The sequence below is a fragment of the Somniosus microcephalus genome, chromosome 5 (assembly GCF_052327205.1).
Source record: "Somniosus microcephalus isolate GS21.2 chromosome 5, FLI_Smic_1.0, whole genome shotgun sequence".
Classification (NCBI taxonomy): Eukaryota; Metazoa; Chordata; class Chondrichthyes; order Squaliformes; family Somniosidae; genus Somniosus; species Somniosus microcephalus.
In genome coordinates, this window is record NC_140991.1 from 216,232,253 (window position 1) to 216,244,460 (window position 12,208).

Genomic DNA, 12,208 nt, shown 5'->3' on the forward strand with positions numbered 1-12,208 from the left:
AGCGTCCTTCGCTGGGCATCGTTGTCTGGGGTACTTGGCCTGGCCGCGGAAGTAGCATTTCAGGCCTCGAGACATTGCCGCTGTAGTAGGACTCCTGGATGAACTTCTGTGTGGGGACTCCGGCGGCGTAGAGCTGGTCTGAGACTTGGATGGGGAAGATGGCTGATTCCAAGATGGCGGCCCCCTCGGCGCGCACGAGGCGGTGAGGGCTGCATGGCCGGAAGAATAAGAGTCAGAGTTTTTCTGGGCCACGTCCAGCGATCACGCAGTGGCCACTGCCTTTTTTAAGTCCAGGACCTCCTTCTCCAGCAGTCTCTGCCGGATATAATTCGCTTTGAGGCCCATGATGAAGGAATCGCGGACCAATTCGTCAGAGTACGCGTTGGCCGTCACGGCCTTGCAGTTACAGTCCCGGACCAGGTCCTTTAGGCCCTGTAAGAAATCGCCCATTGATTCCTCTGGTCGCTGCCTGCGTGTAGCCAGCAGATGTCTGGCGTACACTTCGTTTACCGGCCTCTGGTATTGGGCCTTCAGGATAGTGATGGCCTCCGTGTAAGAGGTGGCATCCCGGATGAACGAATAAATCCGATGACTTACGCGAGTAGTCAGTAGACTCAGTTTATCTACCTCGCCAGCGGATGAGGCCCCCGCAAAGAGTTCGAAGCATTTGAGCCAGTGTCCAAATTGATTTGATGCTTCAGCAGAATGTGGATCCAAGTCCAGACACTCTGGTTTTAGGAGTCGATCCATCCTAGTATTCTTTAGTGATTAAAATTGATGGGCCTTCAATAACCACAAAACTAGAAGTTATAGACTTAAACAAGTTGGCTTTTAATCACTAAGATCAGAGCTAACATCTCAACACACCGACTGGTTCACAGGAATGAGTCATACAGATCCTGGGATCTTTATGTAAGAGAAGTCAGGGGCGGAGCCAAGAGCCAAGACCTGGAACCTCCCAGGTTAGTCGGGAAAGAGGAAGTGAAACTATACACAGTGGGGGAGGGTAATATACATGAGTGCAAAACGAATACGCCTATACTGCCAATGGATTTGCAGGATCTTGCGGAGGCAACGTTGGTGGTACCTCTCCAGTGCTTTGAGGTGCCTGCTGTACATGGTCCATGTCTCTGAGGCATACAGCAAGGCAGGTATCAATGCTGCCCTGTAGACCATGAGCTTAGTGCCGGGTTTGAGGTCCTGGTCTTCAAACACTCTCTTCCTCAGGCGACCGAAGGCTGCATTGGCACACTGAAGGCGGTGTTGGACTTTGTCGTCGACGTCTGCCCTTGTTGACAGTAGGCTCCCGAGGTATGGAAAGTGATCCACGTTGTCCAAGGCCTTGTCGTGGATTTTGATAATCGGGGGGCAGCACTGTGTGGCGGGGGCAGGTTGGTAGAGGACCTTTGTCTTACGGATGTTTAGTGTAAGGTCCATGCTCTCGTATGCTTCGGTGAAAGTGTTTACGATGGTTTGGAGTTCGACCGCCGAGTGAGCGCAGACGCAAGCATCGTCTGCATACTGTAATTCGATGACAGAGGATGGGACGACCTTGGACCTGGACTGGAGGTGACGTAGGTTGAACAGTTTCCCGTTTGTTCTGTAAATTAGCTCCACTCCAGTGGGGAGCTTACTGAGGGTGAGATGGAGCATTGCAGCAAGGAAGATTGAGAAGAGCGTTGGTGCAATGACACAGCCTTGCTTGACCCTGGTTCGTACGTGAATTGGGTCTGTGGTGGAACCGTTGGTCAGGATCACGGCTTGCATGTCATTGTGAAGCAGGCGGAGGATAGTGACAAACTTTTGAGGGCAGCCGAATTTGAGGAGGACACTCCATAATCCCTCACGGTTGACAGCGAGGTTGACAAAGCAACAACGTTATGCTAAACCTTTATAAAATACTGGTTAGGCCCCAGCTGGAGTATTGTTTCCAATTCTAGGCAAAACACTTTAGGAACGATGTCAAGACCTTAGAGAGGTTGCAGAGGTGACTTACTCTAATGATACCAGGCTAAGGGACTTGGAGAGACTAGAGAAGCAAGGATTGTTTTCCTTAGAGCAGAGAAGGTTAAGGGGAGATTTAACTGAGGTATTCAAAATTAAGAAGGGATTTGATTGAATAAATAAGGAGAAACAGTTTCCACTGGCAGGAGGGTCGGTAGCTAGAGGACACTGATGTAGGAACCAGAGGGGGATGAATCATAGAAAGATACAGTACAGAACAAGGCCATTTGGTCCATCTTGCCTGTGCCAGCTCTTTGAGAGAGCTATTCAATTAGTCTCACTCACATGCTTTTTCCCCATAACCTTGAAATGTTTTGCCCTTCATGTATTTATCCAATTCCCTTTTGAAAGTTACAATTGAATCTGCTTCCACCACCCTTTCAGGCAGTGCATTGCAGACCACAAACAATTCACTACATGATAAAATGTTTCCTCATGTCGCCTCTGGTTCTTTTTTCAATCACCTTAAATCTGTGTCCTCTGGTTACCGACCCTTCTGCCACTGGAAACAGTTTCTCCTTATTTAGTCTATCAAAACCGTTCAAGACACCCCAGGTCTCTCTGTTCCTGCACCCCCTTTAAAGTTGTACCATTTAATTTATATTGCCTTTCCTCATTCTTCCTACCAAAATGTATCACTTCACACTTCTCTGCGTTAAATTTCATCTGCCATGTGTCTGCCCATTTCACCAGTCTGTCTGTCTTCCTGGACTCTGTTACTATCCTCCTCATTATTCATTACATTTCTGAGTTTCGTGTACATCTGCAAACTTTTAATTATGCCCTGTATACTCAAGTCCAGGTGATTCATATATATCAAGAAGAGTAGTCGTCCTAATGCCGACCTCTGGGCAACACCACTGTATACTTCCCTCCAGTCTGAAAAAACAATGTTCATCACTATTTTCTGCTTTCTGTCCCTTAGCCAATTTTGTACCTACGCTGCCACTGTCCCTTTAATCCACAAGCTTTAATTTTGCTAACAAGTCTATTATGTGGTACTATGTCAACGGCTTTTGAAAGTCCATATAGACAACATTACTCTCATCAACCTTCTCCATTACTTCATCAAAGAACTCAATCAAGTTAGTCAAACACGATTTACCTTTAACAAATCTGTGCTGAAGATACATTTTTTTTAAGTAGCGAGTTGTGATGACCTGGAATTCACTACCTGAGAGGATGGTGGAAGCAGATTCAATAGTCATTTTCAAAAGGGAATTAGATATATACTTGAAAAGGAAAATTTACAGAGCTATGGAGAAAGAGCAGGGGAGTGGGACTAATTGGACAGCTCTTTCAAAGAGCTGTCACAGCCACGATGGACCGAATGGCCTCCTTCTGTGCTGTATGATTCTATGATTCCAATCCTTATCTTTGTGATGTCTATTCAGAATGCTGTAAATACAGAGTTCCTACCTATGTAAAGACAGGAGAATGCCACAGGCAAATAGTATGACATTCACCAGAACATTTCCCTTCCATGCTCTTGTTGCTGTCCCTTCCAATCTGCTAATATTAATAATGGGATACACTGTCAGTTGGATTGTTAAGAATAGATTGCTTGATAGGAGTGAGTATCAAGAACTCAGGCAGGGTGGCTAGCTTTTTCCGGTATATTCTCAGCTGAAGAAGGAATTCAGCTTCACAACATTTTTGTAGTGATTTGATTGGATGCTTCCTGCTACTTGCCAGGTTGGGATTGGAATTTCCTGCTGATTGCCAGTTTGGGATTGGAATTTTCTGCTGATTGCCAGTTTGGGATTGGAATTTCCTGCTACTTGCTAGTTTGGGATTGGAATTTCCTGCTGATTGCCAGTTTGGGATTGGAATTTCCTGCTGATTGCCAGTTTGGGATTGGAATTTCCTGCTGATTGCCAGTTTGGGATTGGAATTTCCTGCTGATTGCCAGATTGGGATTGGAAGTTCCTGCTGATTGCCAGTTTGGGATTAGAAGTTCCTGCTGATTGCCAGTTTGGGATTGGAAGTTCCTGCTGATTGCCAGTTTGGGATTGGAATTTCCTGCTGATTGCCAGTTTGGGATTGGAATTTCCTGCTGATTGCCAGTTTGGGATTGGAAGTTCCTGCTGATTGCCAGTTTGGGATTAGAATTTCCTGCTGATTGCCAGTTTGGGATTGGAAGTTCCTGCTGATTGCCAGTTTGGGATTGGAATTTCCTGCTGATTGCCAGTTTGGGATTAGTATTTTGATCAGCCATGATCTCATTGAATGGCGGAGCAGGCTCGAGGGGCCGAATGGCCTACTCCTGCTCCTATCTTCTATGTTTCTATGTATTTTTCCAATTTAAAAAATGTTGAGGTTTAATTGCACAGTTTTCTGCTGTTTACTTGTTCCTCATTGGTACCTATTGACTAAATTAAACAGTTTTAGATTTGTTCACATATACTTCATTGAAAATTTGGTTGATTTAACAAATATGTCCTCATTTTAGCCAACCACTAATTTTTGCCATCCAGACACATAACACCCTAATGTTCAATGCCTTTGAAATGAGCTAGAAGCACAACTTAAATAGATAGATATGGATGTTAGGAGATAGTTTATAGCAGCCTATATGTTGGGTATTTGTTTTGCTGACTTGCTCGGTTTCAATTGTTCCAACAGAACGAACAGTCTCAGCCATCCTTTCTGCCTAATCCACCCTTGCGGCCCTTGAAGAAAAAAGTGAGCACTAATGAAATTTCCACAGATGATGACTTCAATTATCAATATGTTGATGTCCCACCTATTTCATCAAATAATCCAGCACATGATTCAATTGATATAAAGCCACAGTCACCCATTTGTGAAGTTGACTCAATACCACCAAGTGTTGAGATGAATACATGTGCAGATGAAGCAAAACTGATTAATTGGGAAAATATACGTTGCCGAACAACCACCCCACCAAGCGTTTGCTGCCCTTATTCTGACATGCATATGTTAAGATACAAAGTTCAACAAATGAGGAATTTTGATAAACCCTCTGCCTTTTATCAACATCAGGAAGAAAGGATGATGGATTGTTGGGCAACTCCAGTTATAAATGCAGGCCCAACTTGCAGAATAATAGGTTTTGAGCATGCTCATCCCCTTTCAAAGTGGCAACTGCCAGCAAGACCAGAAACGGTGCAAGGTGACATCAACTATATAGATTTACCACAGAGTAAGTTGTTAGGTTATACAACAAAAGAGAATCAAATAGCTCTGAGCAAACCACCTTCATCAAATAGTGTTGAATACAATGAAGAAGATGCAGAGTGTTTTAAAAAAGTCAACTACGCTTCTGGTAATACACAGTCCATACCTACATCTTATGCTTCAGCAAATGAGTTTTTTGGATCAATCCGACAGCCGATGGTTTGTGATGAACCGAAGTTTCAGATCTCAAAACTAAAATTCCCTCATGCATTCAGTAAAACAGAAGTACATAAGCGATTACATGAGATAGCTCCAGAAAAAACAATGGATTATCGAGACAATATCTCCTTGGGGAGGAAGCACACTTTCTTTGGTTTAAATTCTTCTTATTTCCACAACGGAACTTTTTAATCACCCATGGCTTTTCTAAACCTTTGATAACATTAAAGGTAACAATGTCTTGCTTTTTGACGTATTGCACTTTATATATGAACAATTATTAGAATTTCAGAATACAGACTGCATTGTATCAATACAGAGAATTAATCTTCATTTTATGATTCGGCACTGACTGACTCCTCATTCTCAGTGATTTCAATCTTCATCTCATTTCTCTTAGCTCTCGCTCCTCTGAATTCACTGACCTCATTTTCTCCCTAAACCTATCCTTCCATATATACTCTCCTGACTATATTCACATCCACGCGCTTGCACTTGCCATCTCCCGTGGCCTCTCTCCTCCCATGGTCCCTATCATAGTCAAGGCCATCTCCAACCAACTTCCTTGTATCCCTTGACACCCACATCCCTACCCTATCACAACCCCATTTCCTTCTGTGTCCATCCGTGGAAAAAACTCTTCCTCCAAATCACTTTTAACTAAACTTTCTAAAACCCAACCACTTCACCTTTAGCCCTCCACTTGCCACAATTCTTCTGTGGCTGGCTATCTGCTTAACCATTCCTTCATATGATAGATTATGAAAGTAAATTAGCAAAAAATATAAAAACAGATAGTAAGAGTTTTTATAGTTATATAAAAAGAAAAAGGGTGGCTAAAGTAAATGTTGGTCCCTTAGAGGATGAGACCGGGAAATTAATGGTGGGAAATATGGAGATGGCAAAAACACTGAATGAATATTTTATATCAGTCTTTACAGTAGAAGACACTAAGAATATCCCAACACTGGACAAACAGGGGGCTAAAGGGGGGGAGGAGCTAAACACAATCAAAATCACTAAGGAAGTGGTACTCGGTAAAATAATGGGACTCAAGGCGGATAAATCACCTGGACCTGATGGCTTACATCCTAGGGTCTTGAGGGAAGTGGCGGTAGGGATTGTGGATGCATTGGTAATAATTTTCCAAAACTCCCTGGACTCAGCAAAGGTCCCGGCAGACTGGAAAACTGCTAATGTAACACCCTTATTTAAAAAGGGCAGTAGACAGAAGGCTGGAAACTATAGACCAGTTAGCCTAACATCTGTGGTAGGTAAAATTTTGGAGTCCATTATTAAGGAGACAGTAACAGGACATTTGGATAATAATAATTTAATAGGACAAAGTCAGCATGGTTTTATGAAGGGGAAGTCATGTTTGACAAATTTGCTGGAGTTCTTTGAGGAAGTAACATATAGGGTGGATAAAGGTGAACCAGTGGACGTAGTGTATTTAGACTTCCCAAAGGCATTTGACAAGGTGCCGCACAAAAGATTATTGCTTAAGATAAAAAATCATGGGATTGGGGGTAATATTCTGGCATGGATAGAGGATTGGCTATCTAACAGAAGGCAGAGAGTTGGGATAAATGGTTCATTCTCAGACTGGCAATCAGTAACAAGTGGTGTTCCACAGGGGTCAGTGCTGGGTCCCCAACTCTTTACAATCTATATTAACGATTTGGAGGAGGGGACCGAGTGTAACATAACAAAGTTTGCTGATGATACTAAGATGGAAGGGAAAGTAGTGAGTGAGGAGCACATAAAAAACCTGCAAGGGGACATAGACAGGCTAAGTAAGTGGGCAGAGATTTGGCAGATGGAATACAATACTGGAAAGTGTGAGGTTATGCACTTTGGCAGGAAAAATCATAGAGCAAGTTATTATCTTAATGGCAAGAAACTGGAAAGTACTGAAGTACAAAGGGATCTGGGGGTCCTGGTGCACGAAACTCAAAAGGTTAGTATGCAGGTGCAGCAAGTGATTAAGAAGGCCAATGGAATGTTGGCTTTCATTGCTAGGGGGATAGAATATAAAAATAGGGAGGTATTGCTTCAGTTGTACAAGGTATTGGTGAGACCGCACCTGGAATACTGCGTACAGTTTTGGTGTCCATACTTAAGAAAGGACATACTTGCTCTCGAGTCAGTACAAAGAAGGTTCACTCGGTTAATCCCGGGGATGAGGGGATGGACATATGAGGAGAGGTTGAGTAGATTGGGACTCTACTCATTGGAGTTCAGAAGAATGAGAGGCGATCTTATTGAAACATATAAGATTGTGAAGGGGTTGGATCAGGTGGATGCGGGGAGGATGTTCCCGATGATAGGTGAAACTAGAACTAGGGGGCATAGTCTTAGAATAAGGGGCTGCTCTTTCAAAACTGAGATGAGGAGGAACTACTTCACTCACAGGGTGGTAGGTCCATGGAATATGCTGCCCCAAAATGCTGTAGAAGCTACATCATTACATAAATTTAAAACAGAAATAGACAGTTTCCTAGAAGTAAAGGGAATTAAGGGTTACGGGGAGCGGGCAGGAATTTGGACATGAGTCTAGGTTCGGATCGGTCATGGCCCTGTGGGTAGCGCAGCGGCCCCAGGGGCCATGTAGCCTGATCCTGCTCCTATTTCGTGTGTCTAATTCTGTTAGATTCAGGAGATGGTTCTGTGATAGTAGATTGGCGGTTAGGATCAGATCAGCCATGATCTTATTGAATGGCGGAGCAGGCTCAAGGGGCCGATTGGCCTATTCCTGCTCCTATTTCTTATGTTCTTATGTTATGTTCTTATGTCCACCTTTGATGCTCTTGTCCCTAGCAAAAATGTTACTCTCCTCCATCTTCATTTCTTCAACTCCAAGAGGTGCAGATTTGAGTGGATCAGACACACAACTGGTTTTCTGAATGGTTTAGCCATCACCAGATCTAGCTGGACCACATCAAGAACTATAAGGCCTCACTCTCCTGTGGCAAAACCACCCATTTCAGAATCATCCTGGAAAGCACAGATAACCGCTGGCTTCTCTGCTTCATTACCAACTATCTTCTTATACCTATATTTCCTGCCCCCTCCACCTTCACAGCCAACAATAACTGTGAGGAGCTCATGGACTACTTTATCGAAGATTGAGACCATCTGTTCAGCTATCTCTGCTATTTTTCCCCTTCCCCTTGCCCTCAAGGTAATACCTCCTCACAGGCTCCCTCCTGCCTTGCTCTGAACCCACATTTTTCTCCAGTTTCTCTCCTATCTACCCTTATGCCCTCTCCAAGCTTATCTTGTTCATGAGATCCAACTCCTGCTCCCTTGACCCCCATGAACATGTTGTCCTCTTCCAAATCTGTGCCCATCTTTCCTGCAACTCCATGTTTGAACCATGGTGCATTATCCCTCTTCATCCTCCTTGACCTCTATGCAGCCTTTGACAGGGTCGACTGCACTATTCTCCTCCAATGCCACTCTGTTGTTCTGTTCAATGGGATTGCCATTGCTTGGTTACATTTTTACCTGTCTGTTCATAGCCAGAGCATTTCCACCATTGGCTTCTCTTCCTGCCCTGCACCGTTGCCTCCAGAGTCCCCCTAGGATTTGACTTTGGCCGCCACCTCTTTCTCATTTATATGCTGCCACTTGGCAACATCTTCCAGAGCCATGGAAAGCAATTTTAACCTAACTCGTCCATCGGAAAATTGACGAGATTGCGAGCAACACTGGACTTACACCTCACCCGATTTTACTCTCCATTAACATTGGGCGGGGTGTAAAACCAGCATTCCACCCTCTCCATTGGTTTCCCGTCTGACTAGTTAAGTTAAACGTACTCCCATGGGGTTAGCTTCCACATATACGTGGCCAACACGCAGCTCTACCTCTCCACCACCTCGCTCAACCCCTCCATTGCTTCTGTGTTGTCAGACTGCTTGTCTGATATCGAGTCCTGGAAGATCTGCAATTTTCTCCAGTTAAACATTGGGAAGACTGAAGCCATAGTCTTCGGCCCCTGCCACAAACTCCGTACCCCCACTACTGCTTCCATCCCCCTCCTCAGCCATTGTCTCATGTTGAACCAGATTTTTTGCAACCTGAGCATCCTTTTTGACCCTGAGCAGAGCTTCCAATCCTGTATATGCTCCATCACAAAGACTACCTACTTCCAGCTCCCTAACATTGCCTGCTTCCGCCCCTACCTCAGCTTTTATCACTTCCAGACTTGACTATTCCGATGCTCCCAACTCTCCGTAAACTTCAGCTCATCCAAAACTCTGCTTCCCATATTCTATCATGCACCAAGTCCCACTCAACCATAACCCCCTATGCCTCTCTGACCTACATTGGCTCCCGGTGCCCCCAATTACTCCAATTTAAAATTCTCATCCTCATGTTTAAATCCCTTCATAGACTTGCACCTCACTATCTCTGTAAGCTCCTCCAGTCCCCCCCCCCGCCCACCAAACTCCCTGCTCTGACGATGACCTTTTGAGCATCACCAATTCAATTCGCCCCACCATTTACATTGTTGTCTTCAGCCATCTGAGCCCCACCCTCTGCAATTCCCTCCCTAAACCCTTCCACCTCTCCAACTCCCTCTCCTTTAAGGGCCTCCTTAAAACTCACCTCGTTGACCAAGCTTTTGCTCATGCTTCTTAAAATGTCCTGCTTTGTCAGCATCCATTATTATCTGATTGTGCCTTTGTCAAGCACCTTGGAACGTTTTTCTACAGGCGCTATATGAATGCAATTTATTGTTACGATACTATGAAAATGATTTCTACTGATGTACTATCACTATTTCTCCAACCTCAGAATAACAAATGACAGCCATATGGAATATTTGTTTTTCAGTGCGAAGAACCAGGTTTGAGTAATACTTTGGTTTCAGTTTCAAGTATGAAAATTGGTCAGCATTTTTGATATTTTCAAATCTGTTAAGTGCAGAAAAACAATGATTAAAGAGAAAAGTGAATTCACCCAAATTGTTACATTAATATCTGCAGAGGAGATATCTGCACACTCAATCACCACATCACCATTTATTACCAAACGTACTACTTTAAAACCACAGAGGTGTGATGGAAATTTTGTGTGGACTGACCCACTGATACAACCTGAAATTCTGGTAGAGTGACGTAATGATTTGGGAATGGGGGGGAGGTGTCTGTAATTCATGGATTTCACTTACGGTGACTTTACAACTTTCATTCTCTTGCCATAACTTCAGTGGGAGATTGAAAGAACCCCCAGAGAAAGTGGGAATATCCATTTAACTATTTACACCTTGGCCTAGTAATGGGTTTGCCCCCAAAAACGGGCGCGGGATCGTGATGCGCAATCAAGCCTCGCCCGTTCAGAGGAATGCTGGCAGCATGTGAACTTCATGCTGTCTGTTCCTTTCCATGATTGTGGTGTTCAGTCCAGCACTGAACGTGCTGCTGAGTGGGTACGTGCTCATCGGGGACCCAAGTTCGTGCGAGGCTAGCTTCACTTAAAGCTTCCCTGTACTACTTAAAGGCTGTCTGCACCTCTTCAGGACGACAACATTCGTCCTCCCACCACTGCCACTCCGCCAGTGCTCTCGCTGTTGCCTGTCAGCAGCCAGCCCAGACTGCTGCCAAGGTGATGTAATCCCCAGCCGGGCCTTCTAGGCCCAGAGGTGCTCGAGGTCGTCCTGCAAGGCCATCTGTAGTCTCCCCCACTGCAAGTCAGCAGCCTTTCCACAGCCATGCTGCAGCCACTAGAATAGCACTTCATAGGAGCACTATGACAGGCAAAGGCACACGGAAGACAGGCACTAAGGGAATGCACAAGGGTGATTAGTTGATTTTGTTATGTCATATTGGATGCATTGTATAAAGTTGGATTGGAATGTTTCTTTTGTGGTGGCTTTTATTTCAGCATTGTGGCCAAGAGGACGCTGTGATGGTCAGTAACAGAGGGAAGGTAAAGTGCGGGAGTATTGTTCAATGGGGAATTGGGGTTGCAGTCACTGGTACCACAGTCAGATGAATCAATCATGGACAGCCCGGGCAGAAAAGGGCTGCCTAGGTTGCTTTCTCCCTTCAAATTCCTCCTCTACTGCTTCCTCCTCCTTCGCCTCCTCCTCTTCCTCCTCCTTCTCAGCTGGTTGTCGTATGTCTGGTGACAAAGGCCCTCATGATGGCGAGGTTGTGGAGCATGCAGCAGACCATGACAAAGCATGAGACGCACTCTGGTGAGGACTGCAGGGCGGTCCAGGCAGCGGAAACGTTTAAGGATACCAATGGTCAGCTCCATCAGATTCCGTGTGGCAGCATGGCTCTCATTGTATGCTGCCACATGTGATTGGGTTGCGGAGCGGAGTCATGAGCCAGGTGGTCAGTGGATAGCCCTTGTCCCCAGTAGCCACCCTCTAATTTGTCTTAGTGGCTCAAAGACTGAGGGAACAGCAGACTGGCACAGAATAAATGCATCATGACTACTGCCAGGATACCGGGCATTCACCATCGTGATGTACTGAGCATGGTCACACACCAACTGCACATTCAGCGAGTGGTAACCTTTGCGCCCGCAAAGATACGTGCGTGCAGTCGATGACATCCTGCATAACGGGGAAGCCCACTATCCTGGCAAAGCCACGTGCATGCTCTGCCTGCTTCTCTCTGGTCAGAGAGAAGACAATGAAATCCCCTCTCCTGGCATAAAGTGCATCTGTCACCACTCTTATGCAGCAGTGGACAGCGAACTGGGAGATATTACAGATGTCGCCTGCTCCAGCCTGGAAAGATCCTGACGCGAGGAGATTCAGGGTCACGGTCACCTTCACAGCCACTGGCAACACTGGCAGAATTTTGTAAACATCTCCTTC

The 12,208-nt window shown here is 45.1% G+C and overlaps 1 protein-coding gene across 1 annotated transcript in view; it reads left to right on the forward strand.

The window, feature by feature from the left end:
- The window catches only part of spmip4 (sperm microtubule inner protein 4), a 191,182-nt gene extending 185,574 nt beyond the window's left edge, over window positions 1-5,608 (forward strand). The window contains exon 9 of the mRNA XM_085988675.1: window positions 4,630-5,608. Within this exon, the coding sequence (XP_085844801.1) occupies window positions 4,630-5,556 (927 nt within the window). The 3' untranslated portion in view covers window positions 5,557-5,608. The remainder of the gene's footprint in view (window positions 1-4,629) is intronic.
- Window positions 5,609-12,208: the final 6,600 nt, after the last annotated feature.